The following is a 22876-nucleotide window of genomic DNA, read 5'->3' as shown; positions in this document are numbered from 1 at the left end:
TGAGAGGGGAAAGGTTTAAAAGGGACCTGAGGGGCAACTTTTTCCACACTGAGGGTGGTGCATGTAAGGACCGAGCTGCCAGAGGTGGTGGTGGAGGCTGGTACAATGACAACATTTAAAAGGTATCTGGATGGGTATATGAATAGGAAGGGTTTAGAAGGATATGGGCCAAGTGCAGGGAAATGGGACTGTAAGAGGTTAAGATATCTGGTTGGTATAGACAAGTTGGAAGGGTCTGTTTCCATGCTGTACATCTCTATGAAACTGGATTCAAAAAGTTAACCATTTTCTCTCTACAGATGCTGCCAGACCTACTGAGTTTCTCCAGCACTTTGTGGTTGTGTATTCCATTTATCCACCTTTGGCCCATATACCTTCAGATCTTAGTTGAAATTCACCTGCATCTGCTCCAATCTAGTTTCCTGTCTCTGGTGCTCCCAATCAGGGAGACCAAACATAAACTAAGTGAATATTTTGTCCAGCATTTCAGCTAGGTCTGTAAGGGCAAGCCTGAACTTCTGGTCACCGCCCATTTCAATTCCCCTTCCCACTCCCTCTCCGACATGACCATCCTTGGTCTCCTCCATTGCCGCAGTGGTTCAAACCACAATTTGGAGGAACAATACCTCACCTTCCACTTGGACAACCTACAGCCCAGAGGACTCAACATTAACTTCTTCAATTTCAAATAACCTTCCCACCCATCCCAACTCCCATTTCAGCCCCACCTACTCCCTTCCATCGCTCCAAACGACTCCTCCTTCTAGCTACCAACCTCCGATTCATTCCTCCTATTGACCAACCAGTTCATACCACCTGTATTCACCTATCACCACCTCATCACCTTTCTGCTCTCATTCTTTATCTGTAGCTCCCTCTACCCACAGCTCCATTCCTGAGGGAGGGTTATACCCAAAGCGTTGGGACTTTTCCCCCTCCTGATGTTGCCTGGCTTGCTGTGTTCTTCCAGCCTCTTGCTTGTCCACTTTGGATTCCAGCATCTGCAGTGTTTTTTTGTTTCTAATTAAGTAGGGTCATGGCTGAGCCTACATTCCTCACATACTTTTCTGTCCTTTCCCAAAACCCTTGATTCCCCAACTGAACAAGAATCAATCCGTCTCAGCCTTAAATATACATATGGACTCTGCATCACTCGGCTCTGTGGCAAGGAGTTCAAAAGACACTCAATCTTCTGAGAGAAGAAATTCTTCCTCATCTCCATCTTAAATTAGCATCCCTTAATTCTGAGTGTGCGCCCTCTGGTCCTCCCATAAGGGGAAACATCCTCTCAGCATTTACCGTGTCAAGCCCCTTAAGAATACTATGTCAAAATGAGATCACCCCTCATTCTTCTCAACTCCAATGAGTCCCAACATGTTTAGCCTTTGCTCGTAAGACAATTCCTCTACACCTGTGAACTTCTGCACTGCCTCCAATGAATAAGGGACCAAGTACTTTACATGGTCTCACTGCAACACATCTCACTTCTTGGGGAAGTTTACTGTGAGCTGAGTTTCTACATGACATACCAAAAGTACTTCACTATCAAGCACTTTGAGATATCCAGTGGTTGTGATAAGCACTATATAAATGCAAATATTGATATCATGCATGTCAGAGGAGAACAAAGTATGATCTTAGTGAAATATATAAAAAGTTGAATAGCTTGACTTTGTAGACTTAAAGACAGCTTCTGGCCTGTGGTGAATCTACAGGTCAGGGTCACTGACTCAACATAAGAGGTTGGCCATTTAGAACTGAACTGAGAAGAAATTATTTCACTGGGGATTATGAATAGTTTGGAATTCTCTACTCAGATCAACTGCTGAATTGTTAGGACTGAGATGGAGACATGAGGGGAACCAAAGATATAGGAAAAGGCCAAAAGAGGCAGGAGCTGATGTGCTTTAGCCATAATCTTTAGTGCTAAGCATTGTGGACATACCTTCAGATCTGGAATAACCTTACAGCTCTTTAAGGCCTACCTTTTCAACTGAGTTTTTGGTCATCTGACCTAACATTACCTAGAATAGAAACCCTAGTGTGGAAACAGGCCATTCGGCCCAGCACGTCCACACTGACCCTTCGAAGAGTAACCCACCCAGACCCATTCGCTTATTTTCTCTACGTTTCCCCTGACTAACGCACCTAACACTACATGCAATTTAGCACAGCCAATCCACCTAACCTGCACATGTTTGGATTGTGGGAGGACAACCACGCAAACACAGGGAAAATGTGCAAATTCCACACAGAAAGTCACCCAAAGCTGGAATCGAACCAGAGTCCCTGATGCTAATCACTGAGCCACCGTGCCACCCACATCTCATCATGTGGCTCAATATAATGTTTTAGAGAAGACCTGCAAAGATCCTTGTTATTTAATTTAGTTCCTCGTCATTTCATCCCCATAAATATGGGCTTATCTGCTGACTGAAAATCTTTCTTACCCTCTTGGAGTGGAATATTTCTCCTTATTTATTCTGGGAAAAACTCAAATTTTGAATCAGTCTATTAAATTTCCCACTTTGTAATCATTTGATTCTTGTGACATTCTCAACAGTCCATCTAGCAGAGATATTTTACTGCAGTCTCAAATTTTGTTACTACCATAGTGTTATCATGGGATGTGGGTGTCACTGGCTATTCTCCTTCCTAATTGTATAGAGGGCAGTTTAGAATCAGCCATGTTGCTGTGGATCTGGATTCACACACAGGCCAGACCAGGCAAGGGAGGCAAACATTCACTCCTAAAGGACATCAGCAAAACACGTCAGGTTTCTAATAATCTAATTTCAATATTAATAATACTAGTTTTCCATTCCAGATTTAATTAATTAAAGTTAAATTCCTCAGGATTTAGATCCAAAGGGGCTCTGGATTACTAGTTCAGTGACAATTTCACTATGCTATTGCTTCCCCCAAACCACAACGTTATCTGCCCAGCTCCATGTTCCTTGATATGATGAAAATATTTTTTCATCAATCTCAGTTTTCATTCCCAATCAATATCCAGCATCAACAGCTATTTAGGGAGAGAACAACAGGTTACCAGGATTTTTCATGGTGTTTGCTGACATTGTCCTAGATTAAATATTAAGGTCATACCCCTTGCTCTGGCTTCCCACTTCCTTGCCAGGGTTAATAGCTCAGATCTATAATCTGTGCTGAATACTTTTACATTTTTGAGCACATGGCATGTTCTATTGCATCATTGGCTGATCAAGGTGAGACAAAAATGACATGTAGCTGCCTAATGGAAGTGCAGACAGCTGGGTTTATCTGCTGTCATACATACCGGCCCAGGTTCTATTCACTTTGGGCAGTGGCAAAACATTGTAAGCAGCTTGATCCCGCATCAATTTGCTGCCATCTGAACCATGTACACTTGACGTTAACCTTTTTTTTAAGTCACTTCTTTATCAGGCTTGTAGTCATAGTATTGTGGGTGTGGCTGGTTACACCCCAATCATTGCCCATCCCTAATTGAGCAGTGGGCAGTAAAAATTGAACCAAATTGTTTTGAAGGTCAGGCTAGATAAGGACAGATTTCCTTCCCTGAATATCAGTGAACTGGATGGGTTTTTAGAACAAGAAACAAGTTTTTAAATTCCAGACTTTTTAAAAATTGAAATTAAATTTTGCTATCTGCCATGGTGATTCAGACTCATGTCCCATACCTCTAGCTTGGAGGGATTATTAGTTTAGTGACATAACCACTATATCAATGCCTCCCCTCCCCTGGACCTAATGCCTTCTGTGGCTGTGACAAATATTGTCACCTGTGAAATGTTCAGGTATATGCACTGCTTTAAAAGCAACTGCTGACAAGCAGTGAGGAAATTACAAATACTTCAAGCAACCTGCTCCTCTTAACAAATGCAAGAGTCACTCAGAGGCAAATAAACGATCGCTATAAAGAACAAAGCTGATGTCAAAAGAGGACAGGCTCAGACATGCTGGCAACGCCTTCCACAGGGGAATAGTCATCACAACATTTGAAAGCTAAGCTCAAGCACAAAAGGAACTAATAAATAAGAGAAAATCCTATTCCTGAGACGAGAAGAGTTGTCAAACCCCAGAGAAGAACAGCACAGGCTCATTAAAAGCTTACATTTATGAATTTATTTAAAAATTCCCTGATATATAGAAAAAAACCAAAGTTACTCCAAACATAATAGAAAGCTAAAAACACAGCGACAGGCAGGCTCTGTTTACAAAGATCCATATTTACAAACTGAGCTTTCCCCATTTCACAGTGATGTTTGATCACTGAAGTGAGAAATCCTTTACATCTCAAAACATCTAAACATCTAATAAACTATTCCAAAAAGTACAGTGATGCTATAACACCATACGTGTTAACAAACCTGCAATTACATTGATTCTCAAGGAAACAATTACACAGAAACTGGTGCACCAATACATGATGAGAGTACATATTAAAACATTATCTTATTAAAAATACTTTGAATTGTCTGTACAAAAAGTAGATTTGGAGAAATGAAAATGAATATATCTAGTTGACAACGATATACACAAGAGCTGCATACAGTGGAAAAATTAATTTATTGTAGTAGTTACTGTCTTGGTTTCTATGAACTGTAAAAATTAATCACCCAAAATACTGGGAAGGGTGAATTTAGAAATCAGTGAGCGCTCGCAACTGTCCATCCAGTTTCTTGTTTGTGATGAACATACGTTCACTCTTAGAAAGTCAGAGGAGAAATCTTTTCTTCATCTCCTCCATTTTTCTTTTCATTTGGAGGATGGTGTGTTCCTTTCCAAGAGTCTCCATCTCTTCATTGCCTAAAGATAGGGGCAGTTGCTGTTACGCATTGCCAGCACATCATACAAGTGGCTGTCTAGATGGTTAGTGTCGGTCTGAAGATCTTACACAGCCCAGTCCCGTTCTCACCAAACAGATATCTTGCTGGGGACAACAGGGCGAGTGCATGAGCCCTAGCTGGCATAATTATTCCACCTCTTTCTCTCCCTCAGATAGGGGTCATTGAGTTTCACTGATCTGCAGGCATGCATGTCCAAGATCTTGGAACAGGCTGCAGGTCAAACCAGAGATATTCCTAGTCTGTAAGAGTGGTAGTGTAATGCCAAAGTAACCCTTTGGGAAATTGTGTCCTACATTCTGAAGGAGGGTGCAAGGGAAAGGTAGAAGGACTGGTGTTTGGTGATGGTGGATGGGGGCTGGTGTTGAAAGGGAAGGAGAGAGAGAGACACTATGAATGAGAAAGGGAGGAAAGAAATGAATGAGAAAGAAAAATACACATCAAGAATATGGATTTCCCAGGTACTGAATCAGCAAGGGTAATAATGTTGTTCTGTAGCTGTACCATTGCTCAAGTGTGTTTGAGCAGCAAGCGATTGGCTACTCAACTGCAGGAGTCATCAAGCTGAGCACAGCCCTGTCATCACCTAATTTTGTATTTGCTACCAGACGCTGCTGGATAACAATTGGAAGAGAAGCCTGGGTTATTTCTTTGCAAACCACCCATCTCCCCTTCTTATTTTAAAACAGCAAACAGAGTAGATGACAAGCTGCCTTCTGTTAACTTAGTGCAGCCCGAATATGGAGTCTACCTAATCTATGTAGCTTCTCACTGATGTAAGCACTTGACGAGGGGGTAAGACATCTCTGACAGTGACAAGCCATTGGTAAATGGACTGCAAAGAAACTGACAGGTGGTGAACAGAGTATAGAGGGGATGAGTCTTCAAAGACGACACTGTGGGGGAGCATTTTCCAGGTTTTTCCCCTGTGAGGGGACTGTGAAGTACAATATTAGTGGAACTGGCGTAGGATATCCTTCCTTCTGCCCCATAACTCCCCATCACCGTAGCCATATATGCAGCCAGACAGAAATAAACTTGCATGGCATTACATCCACTTAGATCTGAAGAACATAAATACTGCCAAGTCAGGGAGCAGATGGTGTTAATAAAAAGACAAAGAAAGATCAGCAACTCGATTATATAAAAAAAGTTCTTTATCTAATCTATATATTTATTTAAAATATTTAATTCTTCACCATGGATATTTGTTTCTGCATAATCGTACCGTGCGCTGTCCTAAGATCTGATACCCATCAAGGTTAATATTTATTTAGTTTAGTCTCAAGGTATCAAAGCATTCAAGTGCTAGATTTGTTGTTTAAACACTTCTCCAGCTCAATACCGCTGTTTCAAAAATTTATACCACACATAGGATTAGGGCACACAAACCTCTGTCCCGTTTTGACAATCACCATGTCCTGGTTGAGATGAGGTAATCGGTCCAGAGGAAATGCCCTGACGTACTCCAGAAGTCAAGACATCTCTTGGAAGCACAATACGTATAGAATCTCAGAAACACACTGTTCAAATTATGCAAAAACTGCCATCAAGTTAGACAAGTTACTGGTGTTCAAAAGCAATAGTTGGCTTATCAGTAACTAGTATAACTACTTAGAAGTAATGTTATTTGTGTTGCTCTCAGCTTATATCCTTATATGTGTGGTATAAAGAATAGCTTATACGTAAATCTTTTAAAAACTTCATGTTTACAACCTCGGCCTTTTTTTAAAAAAGGGGAGCGAGGGGTGAGAAGTGTTTAAACAAAAATGGCCAATTTGTTACAGTTACAAGATCCACTGATCAAATATTGAAATGATACCAGGATACAAAATAGTCCAGAGTAAAATCAGTTTTAACAATTGATGCACAATCAGCATATTAGTGACCCTGTGGCACTGAGTATAATACAAAGCCAAAATACCTCCTCAGTGATGGCATCCCCCCCATTCTGACCAGCCTGGCACAACTTTCTACAGATACCAAGTTCAAATGGTTGCCCCTTTGCCGCTGGCCATGTGGGTCCAATAACACACGTGCATCACTTCAAAACAAAGAATGCACAAAATCTGGGTCCCCAGTGCTTTTAGGCAGCTCACCTGCTGTTAGCGGTGTCTCCGTGTTGCTTTTGAAAAAGTGCTATAGATCAACTGATATTATTTTCAAAGGTGGTGGGTGACCAGAGCAGGGATAACTGTTACTGCTGCAATCAAGATCAGTCCGCCTAATCTGTTGGGAGCAATGATTAGAGGTGGGGGAGTCTTGATGAATCGTGCATTCACTGTTGGGTACTTCAAGATATCAAGATAGATTACAACCACACCACTTCCACCCTGGCAGTTGACTGAGATGCAGGTCCTTTGTCCTCTGGGTGACTGATTGCTGCATTTGGACTCTTGGGCACAGGGCAATGCTTGGAAGATGCAGAAAACAGATACAATTATATAATTCTCCTGGCCATCAATTTATCTTTGGATGTGGATCTGAAAACACTGGTTAAGAAAGGTTACCTGGTAGAAGCCTTCCCTCGTACACCCAGAACATGGAGGAAAGACAGGTGGCCAGCCAATAAAGGTGACCAAGGGTAGGTCATACTTTAGCATGGACTTTGATCAAAAATGAGTGGTCTTTTGGGATTTGCAAACTAGAGTCAGAAGTGAAGAAAGCAATGAAGTGTTCAGTGCTCCCGAAAGTGGTCTGTCAATGAAAGTCAGATCTCCTCAGGAGGAGGGAAGTTGAAATACTTTTTTTTAAAAAAAAAACAGCCTTAAGTTGTTCTGCAGCATCCAATAAAATTATTGCCCAGATTTCTGTCAAGGTTGATAAATGTTACCAGGCAAAAAACCAAAATGATTATTGGCCAGTTGAACTATAGGACAGTTCAATATATTGTACATATGTACGTATACATGTGCATGTTACAATGTTGTTATACGTCTACAAGAACCTAATGCAAAGAAGAAAGTTGCTAATTTATAAATTACAAAGGCCAAAAGGTCAGGAGTAGGGGATTAGCTCAATCAATTACCTCACTGAATAAAATATATACAATAATTTCTTAAAAGAAACACAAGCTGTACAAAATATTGTTAGCGTTAACAACACAACCCTTAAATTTACAGTCTTTGACAGTAGCCAATCAGAATGCAAGACTGCAGGTTAAGTTCACTGGTCAGGCAGAGAGAGTACAGTGGTTACAAGTTTGGCAGAAGAATTTGATGCCCAGGACAGTTGAGAATTATAAATTCCCTTTAGAAATCTGACTTACATTTGAAGAAACTATTGGACCTCATGGACCAAGGAGGCACTAGTCTGGTCACACAGGGGAGTTTGGCATTTCCATGCCAGTCATTGGTTTAAAAAAGGGAATAATTTCTAAATGATGCCCTCCAAGAACTTAAACATAGGGTCCTTTTTTGTTGTTTCACTAATGCTACTTGATATGGATTTACTAAATTTCTAAGAACACATAGACCTTAAAAAACATTGTGCTCATCCAGAAAACGCTGAGGCTTTGGATATGCTAAAATAAACAAAACCAATCAAAGCAAGAGGAAGACTACTGAAAAAAAAGATTTTTGTCTTGCATCATCAGGACAATTCACAAGAATATCAATTCAGGGGGGAAAATCGATGTTTATACTGCATGAATTGATGCTCTTGCTAATTATTCTGATTACCGCAAGACAAAAAAGTTTGAGAAACTGCATTTTTCCAGCAATAATCAAGTTCTGTACAACCAAATGTCAAGAGGAAGAGCTTAAGTTTTGCTTAATTGTTTTAATATCTTGCCTCAGTTTCTGCCTAATCACCTGCTCTTTCCAACTACTTCAGCCTGTACACACTGATACTATGTGGCCTCTTTCAGCCACAGTGACCCTTTCACAGGTCCACTTAGAACTATCTCCGCCATCATCACAGCTACTATATCAGGATGAGAGGATCGCACACCATATGGAATCCCAAAAGCATGAGTTAACTTCCACCTTCAATGCTCATTCCTATTTGCCCATTTAAAGGGAACAGTTGTCAGGAATTCAATTTTCTTACTTACTGTATTTAACCAACTTTCTTCCCAATTTTCCTGATGTATGCAATGACCAATCAAACAATATCTTTCTCCAAATGGGCATTCTTCATGTGTCAGAAGATTTGCTTGCCTGTGATATGATCTCAGGGCGAATGCACTGATGTAGGCTCTCATGCATGCACTTCCTGGTGAATTTAGATCCAGAACAGGAGCCCTGTCTGTTCTGGGTCATCTCCTCTCACTCGAATGGATATGGATTTACTAAGATCAGCATTCAGAGTGGAATTCGACTCAGGGCCACACAAGAAGGATCGTTCTAAGATTAAGTTATGACTGATCATAAAGCAGTTGAATCAATGTTGAGTGTAATCACGTATACACACTCCAACTGGGATCAATGAAGAGATATCAGGAACTGATTTTTGTTTCTTCCTCCTTCAGTGATATTTAAGCCATTTATGATGCACTAGTTGCTGCTTTAGACAAGCCATTGGTGACTTGGATTAAAACAGAAATACTACTGCCCTATAACTCGGCACTGCAACATCTATCAGCAGATGCCAACTTTTGTTTAAGAACACTGTCGGTCCATGCTAAAATCATATTTTTGTTGGTTGACATTTTTGCATTAGATGGTTCCCATTATTCCATGTTACACCCTTCCTTAAATGGCCACAGGTGCTGGTAGTGTGTGTCAGGGCATGTTTCACTGACTACACTTGGGAAAGATGAAGCCAGTGGGGAAGAGGAGGAGTGGGAACAGGGAATGTGGGCAGAGGATTAGCTTTGTGGGAATTTTCTCACTACATGATTGAGGTGGCCAAGACCCTTGCCCTTAATGTTTTTTTAAAAAATCAATCTGAGAACTAAAGGACTTGTCTTTGGACACAAACTAAAAATAAAAACAAAAACAACAAAATAAAAGGAGAATTTACAGCACTGAGATTCAAAGTCTCCTCTTGCACTGTATGATGTGCATGCTCGGAGAGTTTGAATTATGAAAACGGGAAGAGGAGCAGTGGGAGAAGCCAAGCCATTCCTCCTTGTGAGGGTCAGACTGGGTGAGAACGATGAGCTATTTGTTTGCCACAACTGAGACGCCTGGTGAAACAGCTTCAAAGCTGAGGAAAGACATCCAGGTGAACCTTTGGGCAGGAAGAAAGCAAGCCAGTTTAACCAAACCACTATCATTGGGATGCTGTAGTACGTTTCCACAGCCACTACTTTATAGATGGACGTAGTCAACTCTGGATTCCATGATCCTATAACCCACTTAGACTGTAGGCTCAGCCATTTCGTAAAAGTTACCACTGAACACTGCTAATGCCATAAATAGCACCAAGCCACTGAACTTATATTTATAAATGTACAAAATCGACACCTCCCCTCACCCACAAGATACCACTTAATTCATTCAGAATCTGAGCAGTTTTGAAGTGCCCCTTCCATATCCAGGGCAACCTGCATCACTAGGGATAATAGTAGGGGTTAGCATTTAATGACATGATAATGAGGATAAGGATAGGGGGGACATAGAACATACAACAGGAGAAGGAGCAAAGTCTCCTCTTCAAAAGGAAACTCTCCCCAAAAGGAAACTTTTCAAATCACTGGAGAAACAGGATAGTTGAGAATACAGAATTCAGCAAATTACGAACATATTTTTCAATGAAAGGGATTGGCATAAGGACAGCAGGATAATCCCAGCTGACATCCTGCAGCCCAAACTTTCCTTTGCATCAAACTCCTCAACACCCAGAGTAAAGCAGGTTAAAGGCTGAAAAGTATCCACAGTGCTGCTCACAGATACACTCTCTTGTTCTGTCTCCTGCCTGACCTGACCAACAATGAATGGGATGCTGATTTCAAAACCCCTTCTCAGTTGGTTTGAGCTACACTGAGGTGTCACTGCTTGACATATTCAGTTCTGTTCATAGCAGGCTGGCGAGGCTAGTGGTGGGTCCATTCTGAGCTTGAAACTGTACAGGAAGAGGTCCATCCGTCCACTGGAAAACAAAATATATTTTGCAAGTAACTGAAGCTCAGGAATTCCAACAGCTTCTCTAATGTTACCTCGTTCCTCAAACGAGTGTAACATTTGTCAGGCATCTCTAATATAGTAAATATATTATGCAACTATATTTAAAGAAATTCTTTAACATTGTTTATTATGCTTCTTTAACATTTCTCCAGTTCTCTTTAAATGGCAGTAAACAACATGCATTATCAATACTACACCCTGATCCAGTGTTTTATAGGCATAGATCTATACCCACCAGTACTGTATCCTAGTGCTACAACTATACCACCATATATGTGTGTTTAGATATATGTACCCACAATTAAAAAGGAAACTAAACAGTGTTATGGGCCAGCTTTGTTTGTAGGAAATTGGATACAGCAGAATTAAATGTTGGTTACTAAATCATAACGTGTGGTGCTTGATCACGTTTAACTCTGTATGCTTAATTAGCTGACTACACCAAAGGAAGCACAATTGTGAATGATCAATTTGCCTACTTTCTTGGGTGCATTTTAAGCACCCTCATGGGACTGTTCAAAGAGATCATGTCAGGGTAAGCATTTACACGTTGACTAGATTGTGTTCGGGATGACTGTACTTACGTTGATCAGGTTGTGTTCGGGAAGACTACAGGCCTCTATGTGGTCATTGAGAAGCTGTTGAGAAAAATTCTGATGCATCTGAGCTGCTTCATGAGCTTCTATACTGTTCCCGCAAGCTTTGTTCAGATCTAAGAGGAGGATAACAACACTTAAGAAAAATTATTGCTGGACAACAGTGCTGCTTAGCCTAAAGGAGCAGCTACTATTCATTATTAAATTAAGGAAATGGTGTAACTCAGGGCACCTTTCTCCCAACTTCTACAGCACTTTAGAGGAGCTCAAGAGACCCTGCACAGGTAGAGGAGAAGTTACAGAATTAATTTTATTAATTGGAGATGTTCAAATTGTTAACTCAGGTTAAAAAAAGTGCTGGAGAAACTCAGCATGTCTGGTGGAGGCGGTGGAGGCAGTGGAGAGAGAAACAAAGGTAATATTTCAATTCAAATGTGTCTTATTTTCAGAACTGGGTCTGGTTTCAAATTGACCTGAAACATTTACTTTCTCTCTCCACTGACGCAGCCAGACCTGCTGAGTTTCTCACACTTTGTTTTCATTTCAGATCACCAGCATTCACAATATTTTACTTCTAACTAGATAATTTGACCATATTCCTCTAGTTTCATTAGCAAAAAAGTCACTAACCAGATGACACAAAACCAATTATTGTCAAAACAACTAGACAGGTGATGAGGAGATTTGTTTTTCTTTACATACAGCAGATTATGATATCTGAGATACACTGCCTGACAGGGTGATGGAAACAGGTTCAATAGTAAGTTTTGAAAGAGAATTGGATAAATAACTCAAAAGAAAAACAAACGCAGGGCTATGGTGACAGTGGCTATCTCTTTGAAAGAGCTGGGTCAGATATGATGAGCTGAATGGCTATCTCCTTGCTGCAGGTTCTGTGTACCTTCAGTAACAAAGCCTTGGGTTAAAACGTCATTGAAAGAATACTGACCTGAACAGTATTACACTGGCATAATTAGCCAAGGATACAACCTCAAGTTTAAGAATGGGGCCTGATCTCATAACATTTGAAGTCAAAGGCAAGTATATCATCAGTGAAGCTGATCTGTCTTCTTTTCCCACAGGCATGGTCAAAGAAATACACTTTCAATTTTTTCTTTATTCATTTACAGGATGAGGGCATTGCTAGCTAGGCAGCATTTATTGCCAATCCCTAATTGCCCAGAGGACAGTTAAGAGTCAACCACATTGCTATGACTTGAGAGTTACATGTTGGCCAGACCAGTTAAGGATGGCAGTTTCCTTCCCCCTAAAGGGCATTAGTGAACCAATTGGGGTTTTTTGACAATTGATGATTAAATCATGGTCATATTTAGATTCTTAATGTCAAGATATTTATTCAATTCAAACTCCACCATTTGCTGTGGCAGGACCCAAACCCAGGTCCCCAGAACATTATCTGGGTCTCTGAATGACCAATCCAGTGATAATACCACTAGACCACTGCCTCATCAAATCCAGGGAGTAAAGTGGCAGCACTGAGGGGGCTCTAAACTTCAGCTGCCTGGACCTTAAACTCTGAAATTCCCTTTCCTCTCATTTCCTTAAGGTGCTCCTCAAAACAAACCACTTTGGTCACAATTTTGATGAGTTCTCATGTGAAATCACACCTCTATGAAATGTTTTGGCAAGTCTTACACCATTAAAGACGTTACACAAATATATGTCATTGAGTGACAGCTGACATCTGTGTCTCCTTATAGTGGGGGACAGCACAGCAGTCAGGAGGCGAAAGGTTGCTGCTGGGACTGAAGGCCAAACCAAATTGCTAGGATTGGAAAGAGAAGGCATAAATCTTGAAAATCAAAGCACATAATTAAGGTGGATTAGAAACCAGCGAGTGACAGGGAGAACAAGAGGGGACAAGGCTGTGTGGGATTTAAAAAGAAGTTTGAGTGAATTTTTCCGATCATCCAGAATGAAGTGTCCGTCAAGAGCAGAAGCAGTGCCTGGTCTAGCAGAAATGCAGAGTCATATGTGAATGAGATCGCCAACGGCAAAGCTTTAGTTTCTGGTGACAGTAGAGGAGGTAGTTCACTGAAGTGGATTGGAAGCTCTCAGCCTATCGCCACACTTAAGATTTCCACTGAATTCTGTTCATTGATATTTTTCTTCTCAATTCAACAAGTCTAAACAACTTTGACAATGAATTTTGTCTCACCAACACTTTTTTGAGGAAGTGTTTAACTTTTTTTCTTGTGAAAACGGCTATCGCATTGTAAGGAGCTGGACATATTCCCAGTAACACAGAGTCAGACAGCGCAGCCCAGTCCATTAGTCAGCCAACTGGGATGAATATAACCAAAGACATATTACATCTAGTGGAACAACCCTTCAAGGAAACATGACTGGAGAGGCATCATAGATCAGATTAAAAGGAAGACCTGCATTTATTTCATGCCTTTCATAATCTCAAGATGTCATATAGTACTTTACATCCAAGGACATACTTTTTGAAGGGTAACCACTGATGTAATGCAGGAAACATGGAAACTAGTTAGTGAACGGCATTGTGATAATGACAACAGCAACCTTTTGTGATGGTAGTTGAAGGATAAACATCTCATTCAAAGGCAAGAGTGCTACCGAGTGAGTCACAGCTCCCCCTGCAGGTACAGGATACTAAGGATAACTTGCATTCGAGCTGAAACAAGTGCAGCAGATTCTAAGTTTGATGATCAACCTGTCGCCAATTCAATAATCTCAGACATTGTGCGACTAAGTGTCTGCATGCCCAGCACACCCAGGTCAGATAACGTCAGGATCTCAGTACCTACTCATTATTTGGAACAATGAACATAAAATGGAATGTTTCCTTAAAATTAATGATCAGACATTAACTGACAGGCAACTCATCAACTGCTCTCCAATAAATGCCATGATGTGGAGGTGCAAGTGTTGGACTGGGGTGGACAAAGTCATAAGTCACATGACACCAAGTTATAGTCCAGCAGGTTTATTTGAAATCACAAGCTGTTGGTGTGCTGCTCCTTCATCAGGTGAAGTTCATCTGACAACTGGTATCATGTGACTTCTGACTTTCTCCAATAAAAGGGCTTGGAAAGAATTTTTTCTTGGTCTTTGAAGCAAATATATCTTCATCTTGGTCGACATCTGAACAAGCAACTTTGCTGCCCTTCAACGAGTGAAATATTTCAGTGTTATGTACTGGTCTAACCTTGAACATAGTTAATCCCCAACAACTCAATGCAGCACTACAATTTATAATTCTTGACAAGAGGTCATTGACTACAAACTCTAATTGAGCCTTTCTCCACAGATTCTACGAGGCCTGAATATTTCCAACATTCTTTTTACTACAGATGTTCAGATTTTACATGGCGTTCAAATCTGCTCGCCATATTACAGGAAAGATGGGGAGGTTTTGGAGAGGGTGCAGAAGAGATTCACCAGGGTGCTGCCAGGATTAGAGAGTATGAGCTAGATGGAGAGACTAGAAAAACTGTGTTTTCTCTGGAGTGGCGGAGGCTGAGGGGAGACTTGATAAAAGCTCATAAAATTATGAAATGCATTGAAGGGTTGATGGCCAGAATCTTTTTCAGAGAGTTTAAACGTCTAAAACTAGGGAGCAAGCATTGAAGGTGAGATGGGGGGGAAAGTTCAAAGGAGATGTGAAGGGCAAGTTTTTTTTTAATTAAAAGAAAGTGGTAAGAGTCTGGAAGGCGCTGCCAGGGGAAGTGCTGGAGGCAGATATGAGACGGGCATTTCAGAAACTTTTAGACAAGCACATGAAAATACAAGGAATGAAGGGATAGGGACCAAGGGTAGGAGAAGGGATTAGTTTCATTTGGTGCCAAGTTCAGCACAATATTGTGGGTTGAAGACCTGTTCCTGTGTTGTATTGTTTTATATCTTATGTTCAACGTCTGCAGCATTGTGCCTTTTATTTTACAGTTTGCTGCAGAATTCCTTAGTGGGCGGCACGGTGGCACAGTGGTTAGCACTGCTGCCTCACAGCGCCTGAGACCCGGGTTCAATTCCCGACTCAGGCGACTGACTGTGTGGAGTTTGCACGTTCTCCCCGTGTCTGCGTGGGTTTCCTCCGGGTGCTCCGGTTTCCTCCCACAGTCCAAAGATGTGCGGGTCAGGTGAATTGGCCATGCTAAATTGCCCGTAGTGTTAGGTAAGGGGTAAATGTAGGGGCATGGGTGGGTTGCGCTTCGCCGGGTCGGTGTGGACTTGTTGGGCCGAAGGACCTGTTTCCACACTGTAAGTAATCTAATCCATCCCTATACTTCCCCACTTCTTGTAAGACTCCCTCGAACATCTCTAACCAATCTTTTGGCCATCTGCCCCATTAGTAGCTCACTATCAAATTTTATATTGGATATGTGTCACAGAAACAGGCCATTTGGCCAAAATACCCCATGTCAGTATTTATGGTCCAGTAATGCCTCCTCTCATTCTTTCTCATTTAAATGTACTGTGGTGACCTCTTTTTTCCTTCTTCCTTAAACATTTTGACTAGTTTCCCATTAAATGCATCAATATTATTCACTCCATCTCTTGCCTATGCTAGCAAGTCCCCTATTCGCATGACTCTTTGGGTAAAGAAATTTCTTTTCAATTCTCTATTGAATTTTTTTTTAAATGACTATTTTATATCGACAGCCTTTATAGTTATGCTCTTTCCTGTTTGAGGAAGCATTTTTGCCATTTTCTCGATTAAAACCTTCAATAATTTGAAAGGCTTTTATTAGGTTACTCTTCACCCTTTTCTCTCTCCCACCCCCAAGGAAAACAGCTTGTCAATCCTTTCTTGGTAAGTATACCTAAGCAATTCTTGAATCATGCTTCTGAATGTTCTCTACACCATCGCCAGTTCTTCTATATTCTTTTCATATGCCAAAGGTAATTGCACCCAGTACTGTAAATGTGGTATAACAAAGCTTCAATACAAAGTTAATATTTCCTTCATCCCTACTTTCCAATTCGATCAATTTAGAAATAAATGCTCATACTCTCTTTATATTATTTTTAAATGACCTTGCTAACCGGTGATAAAACATTTTATGATTGCTGTTTGCAATTACACTCCTAGATCCCTTTGTTCCTCTACCTCACCCAAACTCAAAGCTTCCAAGTAATAAGTAACCTTCCCACTAAGGCGCATAAATTTACATTTCTTTATTTTGCTTTATAATACTGCCGTGACATACTTTTAGACACTTTACGTTAATGGAGCCATATAAATGCCAGTTACGTTGTTTTCCTTATGGTTTTGAATCAGTTCATGGTTGTCACTTGCACATCATTGCCATGCACCACTGGGTGGCATGGCTGCTAACTACGGCTGATTACTGACACCAGGAGGTAGGTGGGAGGACTGCACTTACTGGTAAAACAAACATTTACAATTCGGAGGGTCTGCAACTTTTTAAGAGAGTCAGAAAACCAAAAGAAAAGCCCCATCTCCCACACTAAAGATCCAACATTTGGGGGAGGTACACTTCTACGAACCACTCCCAGTAGCACACCAGTGACCATACAGTGAGAATCAGCTGGCTAGTTGCTTGTGGGGACATCACTAGCAAGCACAAATGTGCATTCATCTGTCACACATTCAAGAATGCAACTTTTCTATTTATTAATTAGAGTTTTGTATGTCGTAAATTTCTTCAGAGGTAAAATGATCTCTTTCATAACAAAGTAACATGTATTTTCTAGTTCCTGGGTCATCATAGTGTTACTATCACTCAACCTCTCAGAGGAAGATATAGAATGTAGGGAAATGGATGGTGACATCTTGAAAAATGTTCACATTACAGAGAAGGAAGTGCTGGATGGCTTGAAATGCATAAAGGTGGATACATCCCCAGGAGCTGATCGGGTGCACCCAGAACTCTGTGGAAAGCTAGGCAAGTGATTGCTGGGCCCCTTGCTGAGATATTTGTATCATCGATAGTCACAGGTGAGGTGCCGGAAGACTGGAGGTTGGCAAACGTGATGCTGCTATTTAAAAAAGGTGGTATGGACAAGCCAGAGAATTATAGACCGGTGAGCCTGATATCAGTTGTGGGGAAGCTGTTGGAAGGAATTCTGAGGGGCATGGATAGGATAAATAGTCAAAGTCTTTTCCCTGGGTGGGGGAGTCCAGAACTAGAGAGCATAGGTTTAGGGTGAGAGGGGAAAGATATAAAAGAGACCTAAGGGACAACATTTTCACGCAGAGGTTGGTACGTGCATGGAATGAGCTGCCAGAGGATGTGGTGGAAGCTGGTACAATTGCAACATTTAAGAGGCATCTGGATGGGTATATGAATAGGAAGGGTTTGGAGGGATATGGGCCGGGTGCTGGCAAGGGTACTAGATTGGGTTGGGATATCTGGTCGGCATGGACAGGTTGGACCAAAGGGTCTGTTTCCATGCTGTACATCTCTATGACTCTCTGACAGGATGTACATGTATTCAGAAAGGCAAGGACTAATTAGAGATAGTCAACATAGCTTTGTGCGTGGGAAATCAGATCTCACAAACTTGATTGAGTTTTCTGAAGTAACAAAGAGGATTGATGAGGGCATATTGGTAGACGTGATCTAAATGGACTTCAGTAAGGTTTTTGACAAGGATCCCCATGACAGACTGGTTAGCAAGGTTAGATCTCTTGGAATGCAGGGAGAACTAGCCATTTGCATACAGAACTGGCTCAAAACGATAGAAGACAGAGGGAGGTAGTGGAGGGATGGTTTTCAGACTGGAGGTCCATGACCAGTGCAGTGCCACAAGGATTGGTGTTGGGTCCACTAGTTTTCATCATTTATATAAATGATTTGGATGTGAACATAACTAGGAGATATAGTTAGTAAGCTTGCAGATGACACCAAATTTGGAGGTATAGTGGACAGCAAAGAAAGTTACCTCCGATTACAACAGGATCTTGATTAGATGGGCCAATGGGCTGAGAAGTGGCAGATGGGAGTTTAATTTACATAAATGCGAGGTGCTGCATTTTGGGAAAGCAAATCTTGGCAGGACTTATACAATTAGTGGTAAGGTCCTGTGGAATGTTGCTGAACAAAGAGACCTTGGAGTGCAGGGTCATAGCTCCTTGAAAGTAGAGTCACAGGTAGATAGGATAGTGAAGACGGCATTTGGTATGCTTTCCTTTATTGATCAGAGTATTGAGTATAGGAGTTGGGAGGTCATGTTGTGTCTGTATAGGACATTGGTTAGGCCACTTTTGGAATATTGCGTGCAATTCTGGTCTCCTTTCTATTGGAAAGATGTTGTGAAACTTGAAAGGGTTCAGAAAATATTTACAAGGATAGTGCCAGGGTTGGAGGATTTGAGCTACAGGGAGAGGCTGAACAGGCTGGGATTGCTTTCTCTGGAGCGTCGGAGGCTGAAGAGTGACCTTACAGCGGTTCATAAAATCATGAAGGGTATGTTTAGAATAAATAGACAAAGTCTCTTCCATGGCGTGGGGGAGTCCAGAACTAGAGGGCATAGTGTTAGGGTGAGAGGGGAAAGATATAAAAGAGATCTAAGGGGCAACGCTTTCATGCAGTGGGTGATACGTGTATGGAATGAGCTGCCAGAGGATGTGGTGGAGGCTAGTACAAGTGCAACATTTAAAAGGCATCTGGATGGGTATATGAATAGGAAGGGTTTGGACGGATATGGGGCAGGTGCTGGCAGGTGGGACTAGGTTGGGTTGGGATATCAGGTCGGCATGGACGGGTTGGACCGAATGGTCTGTTTCCATGCTGTACATCCCTATGACTCTATGAGGTGCACAAACAGATCAGAGTAATGGTTCTTTTGACACTGAGCATCAAACTGAAAAGGCTGCAGTTTAGGAGACTGAAAAGAGAAGCCTAAAGCTAAAGCGTAATGCAGTTTCAGCACAGTTGTTCCGTTAGACTCTGACAACACTGGAAATTTAGATGTGGAACAACTCTCAATGGACAAAACACCTTAGCATTCTTCACTTCCGCTAATCATGTTAGTGCAAAGTACAGAGGGGAATTTACTTGGTTGGAGCAGATAAAGCAGCCTCAGCTCCCTTCCACCTGGATGATCTGACAAGCCAGAGCTGATGGATGAATTCTGTCAGAGCCTCCACTCTGCAACACTTGAAATGTGACCCTGATGGTTCCTCAAAGTAAATCAGCAGTGGGAAAGTGAGGATCATTCTTGGTTGTGATGCCCTACCTGGGTGAACAGCTTCAGTTCCACTTGGAGAATGGCTTCTTGCATATGACAGAAGGGAGAGAATGCACGATACTATGGAACTTTACTCCACCATGAATTAATGTGACTAGAGGTCAGGGCGCTGCTGGCGGGATGTCTGGATGGGTGTTTGGGGGTCAGAGAAATGTAAGTGGGTAACAGAACAAATAAAACAAAATGGCCCACTTTCTGCTTGAAGAAAGCAGACAAATAAGACAAAATCCGGCAACATTGATTCTAGTAAAAAATGTCACATCTATGTAATTTTAAACACTCTAGGATGCTACACTCACAACAAGCAAGGTAAACATAGGAAGAACAAACTGCCAGGAAGGGAAACAAAATCTGATTGAGAGTTCCACACCGACTCTGATTCTATTGTAATGCATTTAATTATTATACCTGATCACCCTAGATCCCACACACAGCTATCCAAGATAGAACACTGCCCGTTACCTGACTTTTACTTACCTCGGAGTAAGGCTGAAGACCACAGCTGCACTGACATGTCTGGGATCTTGCTTGCCAGCTGCATGGCTGGCACCACCATGTTATTACTTTCCTGTGAAATGGAAGACAAGCAAGCCTGTGAACTCAATGAACCCTTTTCACATAGATTTGTCAAATGAACGGTCACTTCTATAATAGATTAGATTATGGCATAATTAAACACAACATTATCGCTGTCCCTCACTTCAACAACAGTGTCTACACAGGGTCACAATTTCTTTGCCAAGATCTTGTGACCGAATAGGATGATTTGCAACCTGAAGATCTTTGGGAACGTGGGAGAGGATGCCCCAAGAAGTAGTTGGATCTGGACTGCAGGATTTGCTTCCCTTACTTTACTATGGAACACTGGCTCAGTGGTTAGCACTGCTGCCTCTCAGCAACAGGGGCACAGATTTGATTCCACCCTCGGGCTACTGTCTGTGTGGAGTTTGTATATTCTCCCCATCTCTGCGTGGGTATCCTCCAGGTGCTCCAGTTTCACCCCAAAGTCCAAAGACGTACAGGTTAGAGTGGACCGGCCATGCTAAATCACGCTATAGTTTCCAGGGATGTGGGGGTTAGGTGGGTTAGCCATGAGAAATGCTGTTATAGGAATGGGGTAGTGGGTTTGATGGAATGCCCTTCGGAGGGTCAGTGTGGACTCGGTGGGCCAAATGGCCTCTTTCCACACTTTAGGGATTTTATGATTTTTTTTGCCTACTCTGTCACTATTCTCGCTCATCATTAAGACAAAGCCTGACTGAGGAATAAATATAGAGCAGGACACTACTGGATAATCACATTCATCTTTAAAACTGTGCCATTGTCAACTTGAGAGCAGGAGTAAGGATCTCAGTTTAGCGTCCTATCTGAAAGCCAGCAACTCCAACTTTATTGCAGCCGGAAGCATTTGTCTGGATCTTGTGAGAGTGAGTGTGAGACAGCGAGCGCGAGAGAGAGACAGACATATAACTGTGCAAGGAAAACGGCACAGTCCTGGGCCAATCTCAAAAATAAGCCAGTGTTTCCCAAACAGCTGCTTGTGAGCCGAAGCAAGGGGCAGCAATAGTGACTGTGGAGCGGAGAGTCTGATTTACCATTTTTAAATAAGCATGATTATTTTTGTATGTGCAACTAGCCCAATCCAATGAGCTCTGAGCCCCCATCACACAAATACACCTTGAGAAATGACAAGTTGTCCTAATTTTTATGCCTGTACATCTGTTGTTTGAATACCCAGGCACTCAACAGCTCAATTTACATTCTAGGATTACACCAAATATGAAGCATTACAATGGGGTACACAGCAGGAAAACCTTTGGGAAGCACTGCAAGCATCAGCACCCACTGAACCTGTAACGGTGCTCTGCAGGTATGAAGACTGAACTTACCAGACAACAAATGCATAAGTTGTTGCATTACTGTACATAGTAGGAAAAGGGCAGAGCACATTGATCAAAGCAGGTGAAATGGCAAGACTGAAGAAATACTGGGCCCCCTCACCTACTTCAATGTTGAATAAACATTTTGCAACACAGCTACTCAAACCAAATGCCCATCATGATATTTTTTAGTAAGAGGACTCAACTCACTCTGTGGTTTCCTAGTGCATAGAATATGTGACCCAGTAACACTAAGGAGCAGGCTGTTAATCGATTCAAATCCTCTGCATTTGACATTTTCAGAGTCTCTCGTAGAAATCGCCTTAAAAACAAAGAACACTCAGTCAGTCACTGTTTCGAGAAGAGATCTGCTGTGACAAGAAATGCAAGGGACCGATGTACCTTTTTCTAGTGCACTCTCCTTCCTCACACCATTTTGTGTCCATGAACATCAATCAGTTCTTCCAAATCTATGTCAACCTTAAGAAAATAATACCAGTTGCCATACAGCCACTAGAGTCTGTTCTGCCATTTAGTAAGATCAAGGCTGCTGGACAAATGTGAAGCTTTGGAATTCGGATTATGAAATTTCTCCTTGTCTTACTGTGAAATGACAAACTCCTTAGCTTCAGACTATGATACCTACTCGTAAACGATCCAGATTAGGGAAACAGCCTGTTAAGTCTCTGATGTTTCTTGCTCTTTTCCCTGACCTTGCATTTTCATTTCTCACATCATTCATTATTAGTCTGCACAAGGATGAGAGCATCTGGAATTTTACAATGGAGAACAGCTACAATTGGGCAAGTTAGAGGCAATGACAAGTAATTTGAGACCTTTCTACACAGTTTGTATGCTGTAATGATGTTATGATCCCTGCAAAGGCTGATGATTTATTTTTAGAAAGTGAAAATTGTAGTTAATAGTGGAACAGATAATACAGACTGTCACATTTCAAGATATTAGCAAACAGATAAAAGCACCAATTTTTAACACATCCCAAAAAAAAGTAGTGCATTTTATGTCAATGGATCAGTCTTAAAATGATTTTTGGCACTTGGAGTAAATCTTCAAGTCTTTTCCTTTACTATTCTTTCTAACTTCAGAGTATGGATCTTACATGTCCTTGACAGACATTATTGGCGAGGGGGCGTAAGGCTATCAATCCTCATGCTTACAGCTGACATGATCCCCAGAATATTTTAGGTGGCCAGGGCAGGTACAGAAACTGGCAGTTCACCCACCATATGACAATAAATAAAGGTCAGTTAGCAAAC

General features: G+C 41.5%; 1 protein-coding gene across 1 annotated transcript in view; it reads right to left on the bottom strand.

Moving 5' to 3' along the window:
* Positions 1-4102: 4102 nt before the first annotated feature.
* Positions 4103-22876, bottom strand: part of mau2 (MAU2 sister chromatid cohesion factor) — a 59137-nt gene continuing 40363 nt past the window's right edge. The window contains exons 16-19 of the mRNA XM_060846628.1: positions 21810-21921; positions 20197-20287; positions 11503-11630; positions 4103-10883 (exon numbers count right to left, since the gene is read on the bottom strand). Of these exons, the coding sequence (XP_060702611.1) occupies positions 10809-10883; positions 11503-11630; positions 20197-20287; positions 21810-21921 (406 nt within the window). The 3' untranslated portion in view covers positions 4103-10808. The remainder of the gene's footprint in view (positions 10884-11502; positions 11631-20196; positions 20288-21809; positions 21922-22876) is intronic.

This window comes from Hemiscyllium ocellatum, chromosome 28 (genome assembly GCF_020745735.1).
Source record: "Hemiscyllium ocellatum isolate sHemOce1 chromosome 28, sHemOce1.pat.X.cur, whole genome shotgun sequence".
NCBI classification, from domain to species: domain Eukaryota; kingdom Metazoa; phylum Chordata; class Chondrichthyes; order Orectolobiformes; family Hemiscylliidae; genus Hemiscyllium; species Hemiscyllium ocellatum.
This window is presented reverse-complemented; position numbering and strand designations above follow the sequence as displayed.